Source organism: Anomalospiza imberbis, chromosome 1 (assembly GCF_031753505.1).
Source record: "Anomalospiza imberbis isolate Cuckoo-Finch-1a 21T00152 chromosome 1, ASM3175350v1, whole genome shotgun sequence".
NCBI classification, from domain to species: Eukaryota; Metazoa; Chordata; class Aves; order Passeriformes; family Viduidae; genus Anomalospiza; species Anomalospiza imberbis.
The window spans coordinates 108,806,370-108,830,911 of NC_089681.1; the positions used below are offsets into that span (position 1 = coordinate 108,806,370).

The 24,542-nt window shown below is 36.7% G+C and overlaps 1 protein-coding gene and 2 long non-coding RNA genes across 4 annotated transcripts; 2 read left to right on the top strand and 1 right to left on the bottom strand.

Annotated features, from left to right (window-relative positions):
- Positions 1-718: 718 nt before the first annotated feature.
- On the bottom strand, positions 719-20,526 carry LOC137482689 (prostatic acid phosphatase-like). Its single transcript, XM_068205203.1, has 11 exons — positions 20,099-20,526; positions 14,151-14,246; positions 12,103-12,189; positions 11,046-11,198; positions 8,392-8,490; positions 7,502-7,606; positions 6,388-6,520; positions 4,901-4,983; positions 3,106-3,212; positions 2,369-2,538; positions 719-1,575 (listed from the first exon to the last, which is right to left on the bottom strand). Exons 1-11 carry the CDS (start codon positions 20,210-20,212, stop codon positions 1,457-1,459), a joined length of 1,266 nt encoding a protein of 421 aa, XP_068061304.1. The 5' UTR covers positions 20,213-20,526; the 3' UTR covers positions 719-1,456.
- On the top strand, positions 8,373-10,592 carry LOC137482698 (uncharacterized). 2 transcript variants are annotated; one of them, XR_011004193.1, is made up of 3 exons: positions 8,373-8,961; positions 9,857-9,982; positions 10,096-10,381. It is a non-coding gene; the product is annotated as an uncharacterized lncRNA (long non-coding RNA). The 2 variants fall into 2 exon arrangements; XR_011004192.1 differs by lacking the exon at positions 8,373-8,961 and adding an exon at positions 10,395-10,592 and having other exon boundaries at positions 9,342-9,982; positions 10,096-10,235.
- On the top strand, positions 19,251-20,919 carry LOC137482704 (uncharacterized). The gene is made up of 2 exons (XR_011004194.1): positions 19,251-19,698; positions 20,082-20,919. It is a non-coding gene; the product is annotated as an uncharacterized lncRNA (long non-coding RNA).
- Positions 20,920-24,542: the final 3,623 nt, after the last annotated feature.

Here is a 24,542-nt window from a genome sequence, read left to right on the forward strand (position 1 = left end):
TTTAATATCACTATATATATCACTTTTCAGCTGTAATATTGAGGGCTGATCTCTAGATCACTATCTCAGTGATAGCCTACTGAGGCTTCTGGGCTCCACGTTGCAACCCACAGAATGTGAGTGAAAGTCAGTCCAGAAGCAATGTATTCACATTGCTGTGATGCTATGTCTGAGTTAAGCAGCTCCATGCCTCAGCTTTCTCTCTGAATCTCAGCAGGACACATTAGCTTCAGCACATTATATCTGTTGGGCTGACCCTGCTGCTGCCACCTGTTTGTATGGTTGTCTTGATGTTTCAAGAGACTTCTTCAAGGTATTGTAATTCACAGTATCCTCTGCAGGACTACAGGATGAAAAAGTCTTGATTCAGTCTTGAAACATATGACAATAAGTAGCATTTCATACAGCAATATTAGTGCTTATTATGCATATAGTTTGTGACACTCAAGAGCAGTTACAGAAACACATTCCCTGACGTTAGATGCTCACAATCTAAACAAAATATGTTGCACAGAAGAGATCAACATAAAAAAAGCAGAATCATTGTTTTTTTAAGTTTACTGTACATCTTGCTAACATATAGGATTGTGAACAGAGCAAGGAGTTAAAGGAGTTGTGATTTAAAATAAAAGATAATGAGGAGAGTGATAGCTTGAGGAATTATTCTAAGAGTGGCTCAAAGAAATGACTGGGAGCTCAGAAAAATAGGAAAACAGTGTAGCAACAGAAAATATATTTTAATATATTTACTTATTCATATTATTGAAGTTACAGACACTGACCAAGATGCTGTTGCACTAAGATTCTTGCTTGATGCCTGGATATGTGACAGAGATTTTCCCAGTTCTACTAATTTCAGTGAGAGCTATAGAGATGTAACTCCTTTAAAGAGCAGGCTGAAGACTTTTATTAGCTGAAGGCCAAGGTCAAAACTCATGCATAAATTTGCATTAGTAAGTGCAGGAACAGTATGTCCAAATGTTGGTATGAGTCTTTTTCAAACAGTAATTGCAACTTCTGCTCACTAAAACTATTTTCCAGTGCATCAATAAAATAGCCATTTATAGGAAGAAAGGTAAATATTACAGAATGCAGTTTTGAAGAAAGACTTGTTGAGCAGCAGAGGGCTAAATGGTAATAGACTATTAAAAAAAAAAAAGCACAGGCATTCCTTCACCCCACTGGTTAATGTAAAATTGATTAATAGTAGTAGTAGAATAAAGATATAAATTGGAATAATTTCATCCATTCAGTAATTCCTAAAATAATGTATTTCTACAGTATGTCTCACTGCAGATGTGTAGAATTTTAAGAGCTAGGCCACAGATACCTCAGCTGTTCAGGTTTATTGCATATGCTTTGGAGATTATTTTGACCACACCAAACTGATGGATATCAGCAACTTCAAGTATTCCTTGTGTCTAGCTGCTCTCACTTTCACTTCTTTACCTCTGCTTTAAATGTCTTGGTAGTTGTTTCTGCTCCTGCAGCGTCCATAATGATAAAGGAGGTAGAGCAGTACAAAGTTAAAAATGGACAACAAGCCCACAGCAACATTAAATCCGATAAAAATATCTGTGAAGAACAAAAAATAAATGAAAAGGGAGTTAATGAAAGACATATATGTATACAATTTTATATGCAAAGCTAACAGTCTAATTGCATATATGTACAATGGAAATATTTCTGGCAAGATCACGTTTACTGACATATGCAACATAAGAACATATACTTCAATCCTAGAAATTTATAGATTGCTTCCTGTGCATAGGTAAATCTTACTCCCATGTTTCCATGGGGCAGGAGGGCCTATGCATAGTTAATGAAAAAAGAAAAGTAGTTTCATCAGGGATCAGCAAAATGGTGAATATATGCAGGATAGGGGTAGTAATGGGACTGTTGAAAAGTAACATGTATTGCCTTGCTCTTCTCCTCCCTCCCAGAAATAATATTCAGGCAGGAGGAGGTTATCAGCTCTCAGCTGTTAGTAGATCACGGATCAGCTGCACTCAGTACAACTGCAGAAATACAGATGCACAAATCTTTCCATGCATTTGCAATCTATTTTTGCTTTGCATTTGCAGAAAGTCTGATGTATCCAACATGAACAGGACCCTTGTATAACACCCACATCCATACTTCTCTTAGATGTCTTCAACAAGTGGAGATCTAGTTTTGACCACGGCCTTTAGGCAGCACCTTCTGTGAATATGCTAATTTAACTTCTACTGACCTTCCTTATCCATAGTAAATCTGGCCCAGACTTAAAGGGAAATCTATTGATTGTGTGAAAGGTACAAAGTTTGAAGCCACTGATAAAATATCTGCCTCCATGTCTTATGTGGAAAATACAGAACTGTTACACTACCTTTCATTTTGTCTTTCTTCCCACATTCTTTTGACCAGTTTTCTGTAATCACAGGAGAAACTAGTTCAGCAAACTTCTCAAGTGGACAAGAAGAGGTGCACCCTGGCAAAGTGAGGAGATAAGGATCCTTTGAAGTGTTGTTCCGATAATGCATTTCGATGCTATATTGCCTGATTAACAACATTGAAAAGTTTTTTTAAAAAAGGTTCTTAAATAGAAGCTTTCCTACTTTGAGACAACAATTTGGAATGAGGCTCTAACATCCTACTCTAGAACCTGTTCTCCAAGAGTGGAGGCTTTGTGAAAGACATCTGCAAAGCCCACTTTGCCAGAGCTGGTTATTTAACTGCATAGATCAACAATCAGCTGAAAATGTCTTCTTGCAGGCTCCTTGAATGGCACCAGCACTGGGCTCTTCTAAGCCAACGAGCTTACTGTGGGAGTTATGTCTTGGAAATATTCGTGCTATAATCCGAAGAATCAGGAAAATTTATTTTACCATTTTCTTCCCTCTCGTAAGGCTTGTTTTACCTCTTCTTTCTGTCTTTCAAAGCATACATGCACATCCAGAAAATGTAATTTTCCCTAGTTTTAATATAACTTTGTGCCTATGGGCTGTTAGTGAAGTATCTATTTAAATCAAAATTGTATCTTCTCACAATATTTGAGAGAAAATGGTTTTGGGGAAGAGGGTAGCAAATATTAAACACTCTTTCTTGCATCAATAAGATACTTGCCCATTGCTTTCTTGGTAGAGTTCAAAAAACTGGCAAGCAGCATATGGTGGCAGTTTTCCATTGAAAATATTGAGAGCAATCTGGAGGGCCCCAACTGTGGTGTCATGCTATTGGAGAAAAAAAAAATCCATCCTTTACAGTCAATTAAGTCAACTATCATTCATCCAGAGTTATGAGGCCAGAGTAGAGAGGGAGTGGAAATCAAGATAAAAGAAAACCTTTGTAAATTTGTATATACCGAACACATAAAAATGTGTACAGTATATTCACCATTGGGAAAAACATGTTAACTGATTACTACAGAGAGCAGGAGGCATTTCCAAAGAGTTACTGCAGTATGTGTCTTACACCATCTGGCAGGATTTTGGAGACAGATACTGAGGGAAAGCAAGATATGGTTTGAGTAATAAATCTAGCTTTTTAGTCCATTTTCTCATTTCCTTCCTTCAGTAGTGTCTTTTGCTCCAAGGTCCGATTAAGGCAGTGTACAGTAGTATCATCTAGGGCCTTTCAAGTGAAGGTACAAATACATTTTTTCAGGTAGTATACCAAACAAATAGTTGTGTGCAAAGACTATTCTCCTTTCTTCCACTTCAGAATTTTTTCTATTGTTCCTTCTATTTGGACTCGCACAACAAAATCTCATTTTGGCTTCTATTTTTATGGGATCTATTACCCACCCACATATAGTTTCTTTTTATACCCATTATCCCTGTTTTTGCAGGGATCATAGCAAGAGGAGCTGAAGGCAGAAAGTCCAAACACTTTGGAGCATAAATTTTGCAAGCATCTTTAGGTATATATATACATATGCTAGGCCTATTTATATTATAGTCTAGCAGCTATGGTTTAATTATTATACAGGTTCTGGAATTTTATAGGCTGATCAGTTTCAAAAATAACAGTATACTTGAACTCAGTGTATTAAAGTAGAAGTGAAAAATCTGGATGTACTGCTCTTTCCTCTTCAAAAAGAACATGATAGTACAAGAAGGAAGGACATAATGTAGGAAGGACAGTGACAAAGATTTGAGGTATCAAGTAGTTTCTATGGGAGAAAAGATTAAATAGGGTAGGACTCTGTCTTGGAAAAGGAAATATGGAAGAGGAGTGACAGAAAATAGTAAATTCATTAGAGACCCAGAAAATGTGACTAAAAGAGGGAGTACTTTTTTTCTTTAACACACAAGTCATTGTCACAGGATGCTGCACATTCCAAAAGTATAAATGAATTTAAAAAGTAATTGGGCAAGTTGATGGAAGACAGTCTGTCAAGAGATACTAAACACAGGGACAAAGTCTGCTTCAGGAAGTCCTTAAGACACAGATTGCTGGAAGGTTTTATCGCTCTCTGCTGGCTTTATTATCACATTCATCCCTGCTTTTGACCCTTGTTAGAGACAGAATAATGAATGAGCTAAGCAGATCTTGGCCTCTTCACCCTCTAAAATAAATATAATAATAATAGTAGTAATAAAAAAGAACCCAAAGAGGAGAGGTTTGGAGGCGTGGCTGAAGTTCTGCTATGTGCCAGTATCTTTGGAGCACTTCAGCAAAGATGCAACTAATAGAAACTGCACCATTAGCTTGTAGGAATAATGAATGATAAAATATATTGTTTTCTTTGCCAAATAAGTTTAACTGAAACTGAGGTGAGATCCATGCCTATACTTTGTTCTTGTACTGATTGGTGTTTAGCATGTTAGCTGAATTAAACTGTAGTATATTATTCTTTCATTTAACCTACTTTACTGGTAAAATCAAAGCAAGATTTATGAAAGATGAAAATACTCACTGCAGAGTAGACCTCCATTTTTGTTGGTTTTGAAGAATTGGCAGCTTGTTTAATACTGTTTAAAATAATATTCACAAGGACACCTTAAAAAGATGGGGAAAGAGGAAGTGGAAAATGAAGGTATAACGTTTGAATGGAAATAAAAAAAGACAAAGTATTGTGAGGATCAAATATAAGACATCTACTCACACCTCATACTCATTTTTTAGTTTACTACAATTTTGTAGCTACAGAGAGGATATTACAGAGGCCCTGATTCATCATCCAGGTCAAGTGAAGAGGCAGGATTCACAGGAAATCATCTAGAACCATCCTGAGAACTGTGATAATGACATTTCCAGTTCTGTTATGCTGAGATTTCTCCATTCTTTTTTAGTTTTTTTGTAGTGTTGGAATAATGACAACTGTGCTGGTCTCTTCCTCTCTACATGTCAAATAAATATTTTAACTATTTACTTCCAACATTCTACACATTATTGATTCTTTGTCTTTTCCAAAGGTCTTTTGTACTTCTTCTCCAGCCCAAAGGTATTCTAAAGCCAATGGATAAGGGCAGCAGAAATTCCCTGAAGCACTGTTTATATCATTCTAAGGAAAGAGGATGTAACTGGTATGCCAGTGAACATGAAATAGTCCTGACCATGTGATATGGGCATCTGACAGCTAATAGGATTTACTGCAGATTGGAGCCTGTAATTACTATATATTTGATCCAGTGATGTGTATGCCTAGGTGATGGATCTGCTAATAATTCTTTACATAGATCTAGGCTGCACAGTAGGTGCATTAGAAAGTCTAGCCTCAAATGTTCCAGCCTGCAAATAGTCAAACTCATTTGTTTGGATTTCCTGCTCATGGATACCTGGGGATCATATGATAAATTCCAGGGTTGTGTCCTGAAGTAGTGTCAGAATGTGCAGCACAGTCTATGTGTGGTAAGCACAACATCTATGTGCCCCAGTTTTTGAGCTAAGCAGTAGTTCCCAGTTCTCGTAGTTCTTGCAGTATAGACATTACTGGAATCTCTCAGCTTCTATTCTGATCAGACTGTTTTGGAGCAGCTTTATATCACTTACAGAGCTACAAACGTATTGCCAGTGTTTTGACACAATGTATAACCAGTTCATCAAAGGGGAAAAAAACAACAGTAAACAATTAGAAGAAATGTTGGAGAAACAACTTAATCTAACCTACTATAAGATAAGTATGATCATAACCATGAGGGCCTGATTTATTCCCTTCATTTTCTATAATATTTCTAAAAAGTCCTAATCCCTTAAAAAATCTGGAAAACCTGAAGATTTACACCTTGTTGCAGTATTTTATCCATGCAAGTGCCAATGTTCAGCACATATTTGAATACTTAGTATAGCATCCAATGTCAATAGTTTCAAATCAAGTGTTTGTTTGAATAATTTTGCATCAGTTAAGTGACAGGATGTTGTATTATCTCCTCCTTTCTTAGAGCTATGCATTTTTTTATTTACCTCCTTGTAGTCGTGATTTCTCTTCTGTTTTATAAACCCCAAATAATGAGAGTAAGGACAATTCTGCCAGTTTTTCCATCTTGTTGATTACATCTTCAGTGGCCCATACAGGGAGAGTGTAATTGTGAATACCCTAGTGACAAAGGAAAACAAAAGAATATTTATAATTCATCTACCCTCACACTACTTAGTTTAGACTTTCTGAGGCTCTCCTGCAATTCTCTGCACAGTATGGTTTTACTCCAGAACATGCCCTGAAACACATTTTGTGGAAATGGGGATTGGCCTGAAGTGAGTGAATGGGCAGACCAGAAGCATCTGAATGAAGGAGATTCCTTGTAGGTATAATGTGTTCTTGCTGTACATGTTTTTGGTTGGAAATATTTTAGATATATGTCTTCTTCTCTTCCTTTCTCTGGGTCTTCAGGTTATAAATATCTAATTTTTTCTGCCTTCCATACAGTTATCCAGTTCTACCACTGGGCAACTAGAGACAAGTGTCATTCTCCAGTCACATAACAGTGACAGTGTCTTATAATGTTTAATTACCTCAGTTTGTAGAGGATATGTTCAAAATCCTTCATGCACTGCTGGTAGTGACTGGGGTTAAATTATCCCATGTTTGGGGTCAGTTTGGGCTTTTTTTAACTGATAGCAATCATTGTCTCAAAATTTTTTAACTGATCTTTCCTGATCTCTTGTGTTCAAAATTTTAAGTATTTTTATGTTTACCTGTTAATAATTTAAAGCTAATAATTTCATTTCTCTGTTAAAAAATCATAAATCTATTATAACCATCATGCTGAGTAATTCTATTGGGAATAGCATATTGGGAAGGGGAAAAAGGGAATAATGGGAATGGTAACAGTTCTTCAAACACAAAATGGAAGTGACAGTCTCCAAAGCTTATAGATTATGTTTTTCTGTTATCTTTTTACCAAAGCACTAAAATATAACTTAGATTCAAAGAAAAAAGAAAAAAAAAAAAAGAAAAAAAAAAGTAGGAGACAATACAACTCATTCCTGTGAAAACACATTGCCCTATTGCCCTGGTTTAATTGAAACCCAAAGTTGGAATTATATTCCTCCCCAGCATCTATTGATTTATTATTACCTCACAATGTAGAGTATCATATGTATTCCAGAGCTGGAAATTGTCCAGTATTTTAAGGTGATTTAGTTCAAGCCCTGTGTTAACTGCCATTGTTTGTAAAAAATCCTGTGGAGAAAATGTGAAGAGTATACCAGAAATGCTCAATATATATGGAACATACATGCAGATAGATTCACTGACATGCAACCTTTTCCACAGAATTTTCCCAGAATCACAGAATAAGCTGAGTTTGAAGGGACCTGTAATGATCATTGAGTCCAACTCCTGCCCCTGCACATGACATTCCTAAGCATCACACTATGTGCCTGAGATCATTGTTCAAATGCTTCTTGAACTCTGTCAGGCTGGTGCTGTGACCACTTCCCTGGGGAGCCTGTTCAATGCCTGACCACCCTCTGGGTGAAGAACCTTTCTCTAATATCTAGCCTTGTGGCTGCAATAGTCTGGTCAGAGAGAGAGAAAGCTAGATAAGCTTTCCCATTAATCGATCTGGGAAACTTTAGGGAGCTGGAGAGAAAGAATTCTAAACAATCTGCACCTGGTGTTTTGTAATAAGCTGTTTTGCTCTTAAGGTTGTTTACAAATGGGTGTCTTGTTAATTAGCCAATCATGTGAAGTGTATTGATTAAATGACAAATTAGGTCCACCTGTATCAGACCAGTGTATAAAAGAAGCGGTTTCAGTAAAGTTAGGGCTTTTGTTACTTTGCCTTCTGATGTGACTCTGTGTCATATCTGACCCAAAGGTGACATAACCTCAACAGGGATTTTTTTTTTTCAATTTGTTTTTACATTTTAACAAAAGGAAAAAATGCAATTCTTTAATTTCTACAACTTAGTTACCTTCCTTTTTCTCACATCTTAGATTTGTTTGGGGTTTTTTTCTCTTACCATATATGGTTGTATTCTACTTTGAAATTCTTTCGATGTTTGTGTTTCGTGCTGAAGCTCATCAAAACGAGGACAGTTGGGCAGAGGAAAGTTCAGCCTCTGAAACATGAAACGGAGAACTTCCAATAGTTCTAAAATTATCAATACCCCCTGTTTTTTCTGTTGCTGAGATTAATGGTGTAATATTTTTTAGACAGATTCATGGTTGTGCTGGATCTACTCAAAAATTGTTTGTTTGGGTACCTTAATAATGAATTCAGTTAACATAGGTGATAGACTGTGGTAACTCAACTTTTCAATGGCTACTTGTTTCTGTGAAAGCTTGATTTCCCTCAATTTAACTGATTTTGGCAAAAAGAAATGGCACATATCTGTCAAGGGATTGCATTGAGCAATGGGTCAGGGTCCATGATCAGAAATATTAAAAAGCTACAATTTCCCTCTCATTTTCTGCATTTCTCCAGATGTAATTTAATTCCACCTGGTACTGGAACCTGAATTGCCTCTCCATCTACACATCCAGGTCTCATCTCTTTGGAGATAACCAGTGGATTATGTTAAGCATTTTAAGTACCACTTAATAGACAGAACTTGAAACCAGAGTGACAAATTGTTCTCCTGAAATATCAAAAAGCTATGGGCCTAAGAGCTCTGCTCTTCTTTAGGGAAATGGTTCACTTTTAATTACTCCAAGTGTGTGCATTACGAGGTCGCATGATAGTACATATTTGATCTGAACAACAAGTAAATACATGCATCCTTCAAACCCTGAGCTCTGGCAAATATGGTTTCTATCAATTACAGAAAAACAAATGATCCCTGCTACAGCATAAAATGTCAGTGAAAAGCCATGGTGAACAAAACAAACTTGTGCCAGTTCAGCACTTTATGTCACATTTTTGACTCAGCACAAGTACTATCTTATAACATTAACAGACTGCACTTCCAGCATGTTTCCAGTGGGACGTTGACAGCAACCACCAACTGACCCTAGCCCACTTTTACTTGGATAGGTTTCCAAGGGTGCAATTTTTCTGTAACAGCAGCACACTGGAGGATGAAGATCAAAGTTGCGCTATGAAACTGGGGAATGTTATTTAATTGCACAATAACAAATGTTTCTCTTGCTATATGTCCTAATTATCCCTCTCTAGGTGTTATTAATTAAGCCACTCGGCTGCCGTGCCTGAAAAACACAATACAATACCACTCCCTTTGGCTTCATTAAGCAGTACTCAGTACTGTTGCCTGTCAAATCTTGATAGACTCAGTGGCTTAAAAATAAACTGTAATTATGTTTTTTTTACAGGACTGTACCTGGCTTCAGTTTCCCACTTTCTGTTGCTTGGGGCTTGAAAATACCTTCAAACATCTGCTTGGTTTAACAAGGGAACAATGATTTTTTTTTTTCCATATGGTTTTCTTTATAAAAGGCATTTTGTGTTGCTGCAGAGGTGTGTTTGAGAGAAGCTTCGATACTCACTCCTGAAGCAGCCACAGAAGTGATGAGGCACTAGAGACTCCTACAAATGAGCTTGCCTTCCTCAAACAGGTTATTTCATTGCACTATGATTCTCCTAAGGGCTTTGAGGTATTATATGGCCAAAACTCTAACCACTTTGATGTTTTTCTTGTCTTCTGGTGAAAGGATTTCCTCTGGTGCCTCATATTTAAATAACAATGACAGTGTTCTTTTCTGTTTAGGAACAGCGTTAAGTTTCTGGCTGAATCACACTTGCCTAATCCAGTTTGTGGGAGCCCTTTCTCTCTGTACCTGTTTTCAAGCATGGTCTCCAAGAATGGAGCAACATCAAAGGGAGAGAGGTGTGGCAGCCCCCTAATGAGTGAGTCCATCCTCTGATGCTGCTGACAGGCAGTTATGTAATAGGGGGTTTGTACAAATTTTCTTAAAGTCTGTCTTCAAAGCCAGAAGTAAATGAGGCTTTCTGTTATTACATTCACAAGCTTTTTATCCTTGTTGGCCACACTGTTCCTTTACACAGTCCTTGTCACAAGAGTAAGTGAAATGAAAATCTAAACCTGAGTCAGCCAGAGACAGCTACATGAAGCAAATCTTCTACAGGTCCTATTATTCAGGTAGGTCTACTCTTACGATCGGCAAGAGAAGTGCTAGAGTTTCCTTAAATGTTTCTATAGCACTGAGCATAAAAGAGCTCTTGTCCGTAATTAGAATGCCTAAGTGCTACCAGAATAGGAAGGTAATAATTTTGAGGTCATTACAGTGGCTGGTAGAAATTCAATTCCTTGAATAAACTATGGAAAAAACTTGCCAAAGAGTTGAGTGGTGATCTGCCTAGGTGAGTGGTATTTAGAAAAGCACTTGTTTTCTGTAAAGATTTCTAGCAACTTCCCTAGAATACTGTCCAAAAGTGTTCTGGTCAGAAGAAATAACCTTGGAGAGAATGGTAGTGTGTGTGATAATTCAGGTATTCTGCGATTATGGAAGGAGGATTTCCATGTAGCTCTTAAAGCTGACCAATGACATACTTGTCAGCCAGTAGCTGCATTTGATATTTTCTATTATATTGAACTCAAAAAGCTTAAAAAATGCTTTTTAGCTATTTTCCTTTTTTCTATTCTTTTGCTTCTGTGAAAGATTAAGACTTTATAGAATGCTTCTAGCCAGTACTCACCTGCTCTGCTGTTTTTTGAAAAATGTGGACTGGAATGGGTTGCCAGAGAAGCTCAGGGTTCCAAATTTGGCTGCTAGTTGGTGGAAAGAGGCCAGAAAGATACGACTGGGCACTCATAATGGTGCGATCATAATCTGTACTTTGAATGTAAAACTGAAAATAGAATGACAAAGAATTAAAGATAAAATGGAAACTATAAAATATTAGGGAAATTTTACCCAACTTGTCAATACTGACTTTTTGTTTTCAGTTTTATATTTTTGCATAAAGTCAAAACAGTGAAACTGTAACTCAGCTTTCCAGGGCCCTACTGCAGTTTCACAAATAGAATTTCCAAGGCATCTTTTAGTTTGGAATCTAACCCTCAGAAAGAATAAGAAAGCATGATTTCAAAGAAGGATGTTTTCTATCTTTTGAGATTCAGAGGGATATTGATGCATGTAGACATGAGGACATGATTTAGTGGTGGAAAGGTTAATAGTTGGACTTGAAATTCAAAAAGGTCTTTTCCCACCTAGATGATTCTGTGATCTATCAGTGATAACTCAGGAATGTTAAAGCACTCAAAAACATAAAATTCTCTTGGAAGCATAGCAATGGTCTTTTATACCTTCCCATAATGCATGCCTCCTAAAGAGACCAAAATGGTAGAGGTATCTTCCCCACAATGGATCTGTACTGTATGATAAACACATCCAAACAGTTGTTAGACCTCTCTGTTACAGGAGGAATGTAAGTAAGCATGACCCATCACATGCCAGGATAGGCATTTATATTTCAACAGACTAAAACAATAATGGTCACTGTATAAATTCCCAACTCCTTCATTGTGGAGCTGTTCAGATTGGGAAAATTTGGTTGTGAAAGACCCAAATAGAATGTAAGAGCTTAAAATTAGTCTGTATTCTGTTTTTTTTTACCTTGATATAAGTCTGACTTTCAAAAATCTTCTATTACCTAATTTCTCCATTAATGAAATGAGTATGAAAATGTGCTTTTATAAGTCCATAGTTCTGCTATACCAGAGAAACCTGCTGCTGATAGATTTGCTCTATACCTCTTTCCGGTTGTATGTGCTGTTCAAGAAGCTGGAATATCGTTTCCTCATGTACTGTCCAAGTTCAAATAGCTGCTGCATTCCAGTCTGTAAGGCAAGCATATGGGTGACTAGTAGATTAAGGTGACTCAAGACTTTTAATGTAAAAGTGTCTTTTTTTTTTTTTTTTTTCTTCAGCAATCAGCTTTTAAGTGATCATTAAAATGTTTGTATAACATACTATTATTGTGGTTTAACTCCAGCTGAAAACTGAATACCACACAACTGCTCTCTCATTCACATCTGGTGAAACTGGGGAGAGGATCAGAAAAGTAAAAGTGGGAAACTCCAGGGCTTGAAGACAGGTTGATATGGAAAGCAAAAGCCACATATGCCAGCAGAGTAGAAAAAGGAATTTATTCACCACTCCCCATGGACAGGAAGGTGTTAAGCCTCCAGGAAAGCGGGGCTCCATCCCAGTTACTTGGGAAAACAAACAACCTCAAGCTGAATGTCTGCCTTTTCCTCTTTCTCCACCCCTCCTCTTTCTCCTCTTTTTCAGTTTTATATGCTGAGCATGGCATCATATGGTACAGTAAATCTCTTTGGTCAGTGGAAACTTGCTGTCCCAGCTCTGTCCCCTCCCTACTTCTTATGCACCCTCAGACAAACTCAGGGTAGTACAAGAAGCAGAAAAGCCCTTTAATCAGTGTAAGCCCTGCTCAGGAGTAACAAAAACCTCCCTGCATTATCAGCACCGTTTTCAATGCAAATCCAAAAGAGACCCCCATACCAGCTCTCAACCAAAACCAGAACAATTGTGTATGTTGCAGGTGATCTAGAATTTTTAATAGAAATGGTCACTTATATCTGTGAAGAAATTATATGTTCTGAAATGGCTAAAATTTCAACATCTGCTACAGAAAGTCAATGGCCCAGATTCTATACAAATACTGTCTCCACAAAGCTGTAGATCTGTAGACACCGATCAAAATTTTCCTTTACAGTGTATGTCATTTAGTGACAGCTGAGAGAGGATTGACAGCCTCGTATTTATCATTGTCATTGCTTTGTTATTCGTTCAGCTTTATAAATTTGTAGCTTATATTTAATGCCTTAAGTAGCATTCTTCCCTCTTTGCCTTGATGTGCCTGCAGCTGTCTTACGTTGCACACCATCTTTTCTGTTACTTATTTCTAAAGCCTGAGCTGAACTTTTTAGCTTCTACCTGTCAGAGAAGTACATTCCTACTACTGCTGCTAAAAAGATAGCAAAATAGCAAAAAGTTCTCAAAAAAGTCAATACCAAAACAGGAACATCCAAGTACATAAGCTAGTAATAAAATAGTAATGCATAGTAATGCATTGTTTCAGTGTGTGAATTTTACAGATTTTTCAAGCCCCCCTTCAAACACTGAACTATCTCTGTTTCATACTTCTGCACCATGACAAAATGTTATTAGGAAATGTGTTGGCTTCCTTTTGCTCCAGAGCTTCATATGTCAAATACAGTCAAAGAGCTAAGGCTTGATGTTTAAATGCCAGAGCAATAAGTATGTTCCATGCATCCTAGTGAAGCTCTGGACTGCAAGTAGCCTTGTTAGAAGACACATTGTCCCCAGAAGCAACCTTTTCCTGCAAGTCTTCTCTTGTTTTGTGAATTGGTGGTTGTCAGTCCAATGATGAGATGTGGACTCGTCACTTGACTTGGTGGGCAGGTGTCATGTCTTTGCCCTGTCACAGGGCACAGTACTTAATGGTCATTAGAATTTCATCATTGTTAACAGTACAGTGTTTAAACTTGCCATTTGTTTGAAAGCAGACACACTATCAAGAAGATGTTTATTTTAGGAAGGTAATTATAAAGCTATGATTAACAAGATTTCAATTTAATAATAGCTAAGTGAATAACATTGCAAAAATGTTTATGAATTACTGGTATTGGTATTTGCTAATAGCAACTATCAGCACCTGGGATTTGCTAATGCTTTTGAGACACACACACAAAAAATATCTTCTTACTTCCTCTTTTAGTAGCATTTTTAAGTTCTTCTAAGAAAGTCAACATACCTTGGTGAGCTGTCCAAATCCCTGGGGCCATTCGCTTTCTTTGTGTAGATCAGTTGGAAAGTTCACAATTGGTGTTCGGTCACCATGTCGGAAAAGCTGACAATGTAAGCAATAAAACCCCCTTTAGTTCATTACTCTTAACACACCTTTCTTATCTAACTAGAAGTCAAGCATGCATTATACTTCTAGTGTCATTTTTCAAATGAAAGTATTGGAGAGTCTGCAGAATCCTGGTCAAGTAGGATGTGAATACATTCTTTAAAATCAAGATTATGTATAATTATATAGGAATTAAGTGGGCATAAGCCTGATGATTCTTCCTCCTAGGACATTAAATAAATCACCCAAGATGTTAATGCTGGGATTGTGTTCACAGCTAGGCATCTAGACAGGAAATATGACTGAATCTTGGAAACTCAGTGCTTCTGAATATTAAACCAGTTACTGATGTGCTTAGATTAGTATTTAATTACTTTGTCATAGACACTTGAATTTTTTTGTAACTGTTTTTTCATAGCAATATCTTTTAAAATAATTCTATATACATATGGATCTTATGCTCAGTTTCTCAATCATCCTAAAATATAAAGATGGAAGAGTATAAGCATTTACATTGTTAGTTTAATTAATACTTACTTTATTAATACTTTTACATCTATCAAATTCAGTGGGAGTGAAGTTTAGTTGCTTTCCTATCCTGGACACTCCAGCATGGTGAGTATTAGTGTGATGCATTCAATCATATGATTTTTAATCAGAAAAATTAAATGAAACTTTCTGTATTTTTATTCCAGCATACAAAGGAAATTACAGCCCTAGATTAAATGGTTCTGAAAAACTGAATTATCCCCTCCAAACGTATGCTCTATGAGCTTATAAAAATTAAACCCACAGAAGTTTCATATGAAAGGAAATGCTGGAATACAAATTCACAGGGCTCCAGACAACCTTCCAGGATGCTGACCCAAATTATTGGAAAATTTACCTTTGCTTATCAGTGTTCCCATCACCAACTTCATTCTTGACTTAGTACAATAAAATGACTATGCAGCATCCTAGTATATTTGTTAATAAAATGACATTTATGCCCTAATACCACAGTGGTACATAACTTGTTTATAATTAACACTCTCCATTGTCTCATTAAGCCACATCATTCTTGCCCAGACACAGAGAGGGTTGTACATACTAGTCAGTTTGCCACTCCCACTGGGAGGTGTTTCACGTTAATATTTTTCAAAGTAAACACCAGCCGTGTGACTTAATGTTTTAATTACAACACACACCCTTTCCATCAGCCTAATGCACACGAACCTGTGCTAGAGCAGGTACTTCAAAGATGGAAAATGCTGTCCATTAAAGGCAAATATAATTGGATTTCTCCCTCTGTTCACTTTCTACAATAGACAACAAAGTTTGCTAGAGTAAAAGTTACCATTAGAACATGTAGAAGACTGCTTATTATGTTTTTTGTTTTGCTAGTTGAATTTCTCTATGTGGCCAACCTAAAATGAATATTTTGCAGCAAGTCAAGGAGGGTTTTCACCTTCATCATCAAGTTTGTTGTTCGGGTTTTTTTTTCATTATCTGTGCAATTTTTAATCCTATTTGAATCTCTTTTCTCATAATTTGGAATCTCAGTTGGTTCTTTAGAACAATTTCTCCGTGCACCTATAGTGAACAGGAGACTAAGTAGAGAGCTAGATTATCTGGTGGCTGATTCAGTTGAGTGCAAGAAAAATGAGTGAGAAGGACTTTTGTACTACTGCTCATTTCCTTATGCTGATGTACATAGGTGTCAGATAGGATTCATTAGTCTTTCTGGACAAGCTGGTACCTGTGTCAAGAATGAAGGTTAAATTCCCAATTACAACATAGCTGCATCCTCTCTTGTTAAATTATCCAGCTTCACAGAAAAGCATTTTTATGGGGTAATTGACAATTGTTCAAACTGACTGACATGTTTAAATTACTAATTTTTATGTATATTTTAGGCAATACTTAACAATAGATCAACACTTGGCCATATATATGGCCTTTTAATTAGAGAAAAATTACTGACAATGTGTTAGATTTTAAATATTGGTTTGTGATGTTTTATGTTCAATGTACAGCATAACCCTGAGTGTGTCACAATGGTCCCTGTCTCAACGGTCAACCCCTAACAGCTTTCAGTAAGCCAGACCAAAGTAGCATTTTATCTGAAGAGGTTAGTGTGCAAAAATATCAAGATCAAAAGATATAATGAATATATGAGCAGGAGATATAAAGAAAAATATTTTATTTCTTTGTAACCTTAAGAAATTGAAGGAGTGGAGGTTTTCTCTTCTAAAAAGAAGCCTAGTTTTTTTAAGTCCACACAAAATAGGAAATAATTAATGATTAAGCTCCTTGTTCATATTTCTGCACCTTCATTGCACAGTGTCACATAAATGTGATATGAACACTAAGCTGGAAGCAGCAAGAAGGGAACAAACACTTAAAAAAGTAGAACCCCATTTTTAGGAATTTAAGGACAAAGCTTCTTAGCCAACTGGTTTTTGTATGTGCTCAAACCTCCTTGCTGCTTCTGAAAATGACCTTGCTTCAGCTGCAAATGAAATGAACAACCACTTAACCTGAAAGACCAGCTCGTTCACTCACAGCTGCATCTTAGGAGATTTTTTCTGAAATTTCAAACTATGTTTTTCATTAGAACATCTGATAGGGAAAGAATGTGTATCCCTACAGACCTTACTCATCAGTATGTGTTTCTCAACACTCATAATTTCTACTTTGTTAAAAATGAGTTGATTCTTCAAATTAATTTTAAACAAAAGTGTGCTGCAGCATTTATTACTCCTGGCCTACAGATTGCCTTCCTGACCTTTCGGGAGACACAGAACATGGCAGAATGAGAAAAGAGGAGCAAGGAAGCATAGTAAAAAAGTGAAAAAACACAAGAAATCAAGAAGGAAGGGATGGTGAGGGGAAGAAGAGCAAAGAAGATCTGTTTGGTGTATTAATTTCAGCACTCCTTTGAAGTGCTTCACCTCAGTTCTCAAAAGCAGTAGGTGAATAATTACCAAATTAATTACCCTCTCCTTCCACTCTGATACAGCTGGAATCTGATTTCAGATTGTGTCTGGGTTCATTCATTCACTCTTGGTAACTTTGTGAGCATGATCACTTAATATGAAAATGGTCACATGTCTCAGACTTTGGCCAGCATTTGCTTCCATTGCGGTCAGGTGAAAAATCATACTGGGGACAAACTGGTGCAGGGGAGAGGGTGAGAAATGCCATGAATTACAGTGAAGTATCTGTCTCTGAGTAATAGTGGGCCTCTTGCACTCTTGCAGACACTTTTATTGACAGATTTCACTTTAAACAAAAAGATCTCTTACTTTGAAGCCAGCACTAGGAAGAAAGGAACAAAAGTGAAGTGAAACCATCATGCTGCCAGTTCAAGGAAACCAGATGTAGAAATACCCAGCATGTTTAGTCAAGGTTTCAGATGGCTTGGCTTGATTAGAGAAATCACACTCAGAGATAACATGCTCAGTCAACACTTCCTATCCTGAGTTACAAGAAGAAAAACATGATGAACCCGCAATGCCTCAGAAACCACACCTCTTTGTATTCTTTGTATATATGACAGGTGAAATGTGTGTGTGTGTAGAGGCAGAAGGTCCAGGTTGGAACTTCTTTAAACAGAGGCAATAAATCAGTACTTCATTTCGACATGGGTGCCTGATTGTCCCACATATTTTCTTCTTTCTTTAAATTTAAAGTTTGTGTTTTTAATTTTAAATTCTGCCTTTAATCTTAAATTCATTGCACAAGAGTTATGGTAAAAGCTAATGTTTACATATAAGCAAAGAAATTTAAAAAGCATTTTGACAAATAGGCTTGAATTAGAGCTTTTCAGAGAACAGGGCTTGTGGCCAATAATCAAAACACACAGAATCAGCACCAAGTTGGAAGTTGTGAGGAGAGAGTGAGACACCTTCCCAGGCACAGCACAGAAGTGAGAAAAAGCAAACATTTATCTGTCTTTCTTTGCCCCTGCAGGTGTATTTTATATTGTGCAGTTCTGCTAAGGAAATTTTAAAAAGTCATTATGACATTTTTCACACTGCAGTAATTCTCCCAGGTGAAAACATAGTAACTTACAGGACAGCTGGACAATGGCTATTGAAGTATGTCAGAAAGATGCCATTCAGATTTACCTTGACTGTGGCAATACCTTCATTATATCCCATTATATCTGTGATATATTCTGGGGTCAATTCCTGTGCTATACATTTATACTAGGAATTCTGTTTCTGTGAAAATTCAATCAGTGAGTTCAGAAGGCAAAATACAATAGAGCATATATAAACCGTGCCTTGAGAAAAAAGATGTATATTGTAACAAAATTAAACCTATTATAAAGTTTTATGTGATTGGTCAGCCTAAGCAAAAGTAACAGGATTAAAAGGAAGACATCTTAAATGAAATTTACCTACTATTTAATGTTTATTGTGACAAGCTACCCTAGCTTTTTTTTCCTTTTCCTTTTCCTTTTCCTTTTCCTTTTCCTTTTCCTTTTCCTTTTCCTTTTCCTTTTCCTTTTCCTTTTCCTTTCTTTTCTTTTTGTGTTAGGTGGCTGCACAGTTATGGTAAGTAGATGATTTTGGATAAGAAGCCTTTCTCTCCATAATGGTAAATATTTCCAGTAACTTTCTGCAAAATTATTGCTTGTCAAAACACAATAACAGCAATTCAATAAAAATCTCATTCCTTTCAAGGAGTTAATGCTCCAAGGCTTGCTGTCTACCTGTTTTCATCCAGTTCCCCTGTTACCATTGAAAAAACATGTAAGTATATTTCTACATACAGAATGTTACTGGAATTAGCGTCAGGCCCCTGCTATGTGTGGTGTCTCAGCAGGTGTAGGAACTGGTTTTTCCTGTGCACTCTGGCCTTCCTCCAAGCCATGTGTGCACAATGCACCCAATGTAGCTATACATGAAGTACTTTATCTGGAGTCAGAAGATATGTTTTGAACACAGTACCTCTGCCTTGTACCTTTATGCACACATAATGTCTCAAGTAGAGAAAGGCTGAAGAAGAGGATCTTCAATTGCCTGTTTATAAAAGTTCATTCCAATCCCCTCAGCTTTGTGCAGAAAATATTCCTTTGGACTAACTATTCTTTATCATTATACCTTTTATTTAAAAAAAGAATGAAAAGGACCATGGCTCAGCCTTCATAATCCAAAGTGTTACATTGAATTAATGTCTCTTTTTCTAGAGGTATTTGGGAAAGTGACATTGAAGTAGTGTTCAGCTACTATAAAATAAGAAATGGCCCAGCAAATGAATTATTACAGCCTATTTTCAGCCTAACTGAAGTTAATACAACATGTCTCTCAAATTCCACATAAAAATGCCTGTCTATTTAGTTTCTCAGTCTACTGCTGTGATAATTCTGTTATTGTGAAATGGAAAAAAAAATATTTTGTGTGTTTATGTGTGGTAACTTCTGTAACATGATAAGCTTCAGCTTCCAAGCATAGAAGAGGTAGTCCATAATCACCAGCTCTCACACTATGCATTGGCGTGTCAGCTAAACTAAGCAAGAATAGGTAAATGTGGACTTTGCATCTCTTAATTTCTCTGCACTATGCATCTACCACAAAGTCAGTTATCTTGAAATAATAATTAGGAGATTAGGAGATGAAAGTTTGGAGATAAAACTAGGAGATGAAATAATTAGGAGTTTAGGATATGAAAATTGTAATAACTAGAGACATTTTTATCTTTCTTTAGGTGAGGTCTTTAAACTCAGTCAGCAATAGGACAGCAGTACTTATTTCTAAATTTGAAGACAAGCAAAGAAACTGTACACCTTGTCTGATTCAACAGACATGTAATTCTGTCCCTGTATTCCCCACAACAAAACAGAGAACAAATCTACTTACTACAACCACAAACTTCAGTTCTCGTGCTGCAGTAGTCTGTTGAAGCAGAATGAGAATAATGTGAAAAGAAAAACACAGGATCCTAGACAAGCTGAGAAGCGGTATCACACCCATCCTGACAGAAGAGGAAAGAAAGACTTTGTAGCTCCAGCAGCTGCTCAGTCTGAACTGCAAGACATCAGGCTGTACCTTCAGAAGGGGTGGAACTGCCGCTGGTGCATTTCAAATCCAAGAGGAATGTTGTGTGACTACGCAACAAATTGCATAGTCCTTTGTTTTCAAATTACTGTTTACATTCTTTTTAATCAAATCATAATTCAGTTCCTTTTTTTCCTGTAATATTTTTCTCTTTTGGAGTGTGAGGATGAAGTTAAAATACAAAGGAATTGCTAAGCATTGCTGTTTCAACCTACCTGTTCTGTTTTGACTTTTCTGTGCCTGAATTTTTTCCAAACTATAGTCACAAGGATGAACCATGAGCCAGGCAATACTGTTTCTCTTTGCTGCTCAGCTAGCCCACTTTTCAGCTTCCTTCCCCTCCCTTTTTTTCCCCCCCTCTTCCTCATTATCATTGTAAAATCAGGAAAATTATTTAAAACAACATTTCATGTGGGTTAAAATTGCCAGTCCCTCAGATAAAATACTTGAATAAATTTTGTGACAAGTATCTTCTTTAAGATCCTTGCTGGGCAGTTATTTGCTCTTCAATTTGTGTTTGTTATTTTTCTTTTCCCTTGGAGTATTCCTATACTTCCCCTTTGGAACTGTACATGTCAAGATCTTTTTTGGCCTGAAGTCTTTAAGAAATTTCTTGTGAACAAGTCCTGGATCTCACATTTTTGTTATTACAAATTAAAAGCACTCTTTCTTACAGTAGCTCAGTGGCTTTGAGGAGATTGCTCAGCTTGTGTCTGCTGACTTCCTCCCTGTAAAATAATGAAGAACAATACCCGTAGACTTGATTTCATAAGCACTTTTTGGGTAATGAATTAGTTTGCAGAGATCTATAAGTAGAGGTCTTTAAATGCTAAAACTTTAGGTCCTTTGTGATTGTCATTCCATTCCCACCGTACCCAAACCTGTCTCAGGGTCTTCTGCTGAGCTCTCTGCAACAGCATTTTCTACAACAGGTGCTTCACCATTTACCAGAAATTCCATCTTTAAGGCCCTAAAGCCCACTAAGCCTCAGGTATCCTCTCCTCTGAGTTGCGTGAATGTCCTTATGTATCCACATTGTCTGATGGTTGGGACCGGATGCGAGGAGTATGACAGCTCCCAAACTTTCCTGTCTGTCTTCTCAGTCCATTCCCAGTTTTCAGCAGTTGGGCTTCTTTCTTCCTCCACTGTTATGTCCCCACCCTCCTTTTTGATCTCTGCTGGTGTGATTTTTGCCTATGCAAAAGGTGTATGAGAGTAATCTATACTTCATAAACATATAATATATTGTCTTTCTGAAAACAAACATAAGCTGATCATCTTCCTCCATTATTTAGGAGTGTAGATCATAAAACAGACTGTCAGAATACTTTAATATGTCTCAAAACTCAAGAATGGATCTCCTACTTTTTTAATCTATGTAATGGGTGGTTTCTAAGATATTTGATCAAGGATCACTGTTGGAATCTTTTCTTATCCTTCTTATGATCTTACCACAAAATTCATAATTAATTAGTTTTTATAAGATTTGCTGGTTTATTATGTTTGATTGATGAGTGACTACAACCACTGTAGTCTCAATATTATGGAACCATTCTAATGACTTCACTTTAGGAACTGAACTCAATTTTATTGGTGCGAGGAGGGGGATTCTGGATGCAGTCATTCAAGAATGTTAAAAAATATTTGACAATGACATTTTATAGAAAATCTTTGCTAATATCTCTTAAAAATTATATTTCAACACAAGACCAAGGATATGGTAAGTAGTAGTGATTTCTGTGGTTTCACTCTTCCCTTGGCATGTATACTTTGTTAGGGAGAGTATTTTGTGCTCAAAATAATAGGTACCACAACAACTTAAGTAAATGTTTACACATTCCAAAATGGAAAAATATCCCCATTTTTGTGCCATACTGGTTAAGATAGAGTCATGTAGGAATCCTGTATGTAATCTGTAAGTATGTTGGTAGTATGTATTCAATTTGGAAATTTCCTTGCATTTCTGGAATTATCTCCATTTCTACTGGGCATTTGGCAGGTATAAACTCAGCATATTCTGCAGTAACTAAATCCTGGCACTTTTCAGGAAAAATTGCTTAAAAATAATAATAATAATTCCTTCTTAATCTATTTATGGTGGCTGAAGCATTATAATGCAAGCAAACCTAAACAACTTAAATCACGTTTATGTTAATTTGGCTTATTGTAATGAGTTCTAATTATGACATTATGGCATTAAGTAGAATTAAACACAATTATAAATTTTAAATGCATGTACCTATCTTAAGGCTTGCTGAAGCCTTGATTTTCTTTGAAGTGGCTGGTTGCTAAAGAGCCTGTGCTTTATTGTACATGAGGGTTACCTGAGGTAAACACTGCTGCTGGTGGAGCATAACCTACACCCTGAAAGGGTGGAAGTCACTGCAGTCAAAGCACCAGGAATAAAACTGCTGCCAGCACTCATGTACCAGGCTGCTCACATAGGGAAACAGCTCAAGTCCTGCTACTGACTGCATGTGCACATCAGCACTTAGCAGAGTTTGGATTTATCTCAAATCTTTCTTTCCATGCTTCATGCTTTTTTTTTCTTTTTTTTTTTCTGAAAAAGGGAAAGAAAATATTTGGTTTCAGTAAACAAAGTGAAGCATTTTCCAAGCACCATTCCGAAACACGTAGAGACTGTCTCACAGCCCTGTGTGGGGATGTTTTCACCCAATTGTGGGGAGTGGGAAGGGGCAAGGGAGTTAATTTGTGACACAGAAGGAATTCACTTATTTGTACTGCTGACAGAACATGAACCTATATCTTAGACTACAGAGAAAAATGTCCTAAGCCCAAAGTTACTAATCTAAGGAAGGTGGGGGGAAGAAAATGTCTACTCACTGTCTATTCACTGTCTCCTGATAATTTCTTAGTTGTCCCAAGTTTGTAATATGCACCTGGTTACAGGGCACTCAGAGTATTTCTTCTTCATCTTATGAGATTAAGATGTTTGCTTGAGACAAGGGAAACCTAATTTGCGGGTTTTGCAAAAAACAAAGTGAACAGCAAATAACTAAGAGACCTAAAGCATTATTCCTCTTCTCTTTCCCCTCTGAAACTGCAGTTTGGTGGTGATTTTATTTTCTGGAAGAGGTGGAGACAAATCCTTTTGCTGAAGGAGGGATTTGAACTTGTGTCTGCTACATCTTGGGTAAGTACTTTGAACATTAAATAAAAAGAAAAAAAACCCTACTTCTAGTACTACTGTGAAACAAATCTAAGTTAGTTGATTAATTTGATCAGAGTAAGGGTTGTTTTGGGTTTTTCTTCTTTCATTAATTTTTGATAGTCAGCTCAGTAAATAACCCAAAGAGAAACAGAGGTGATGAAATTAATGAAAATGATAGTTCAGGCTGTCCGGTGCCACCTTTCCCAGGCAGCACAAAATTACTGTTGCTTTTCTGTTGTTCATTCCCAATTTTGCTGACACTGTTTCAGCATATGAAAGGAAAAATAGTGAACACAAGTTATATCCAGCTATATTACAGCATCTATGACTATTCTGGTTATTGAAGCAAGTCTTCTTTAAAATGTGACAGTCTGTCTAGGCATTGTTTGTGAAAGAAGAGAGGGAGTTGCATATCCAGGTGATCCTGCTTTTGCAACATATTTAAAAAAATAAATTATCTAAATAATTCCAAAGCTAAACTGCATGGGGTTTTTACTCATTTTGACTCACTTCTTCTTTAAGAGGAACTGAAATGAACCTGTTTATGACTTCATGCCTGCAAAAGACTCTAAGACTTATTTTTCAAATTAAATCAGCTGGTGAAGTTGTAGGAAAACATAATTTAGAGCAGTTTATTATTCATTCACTGACATCCCAATTTATATTCTTACAATAGACCTGGGCTTTATGTTCCAGCCTTTATAAACACTGATGCTTATTTTCCCTCTGAGTTAGCAAGGTATAAAGGAAATCTTCCTTTCTGTGTTTCTACAATGACAGTCTTAAGAACAAAAAACATTACAAAGAATGTGTATGATGGGATTTATGTTCAATAGGGATAGGGGGAATAAAATAATTTAGAAATGTCTTAATTTGTAAATTAAATTTGAAATTTATTTTTGCTCAGCAGAAATTAGATGATTCAAGGTATATACATTGGGGCATGTAGCATGGAAGAAGACATTGTCTGAACATGTGATGGAAAAGGGGGACCTTACATTGCTGTACTGTAGGCAGTGACCTCACATAGGATGCACTTCACTAACTGAACTGAAGTTATTGCCAGGGTCTATT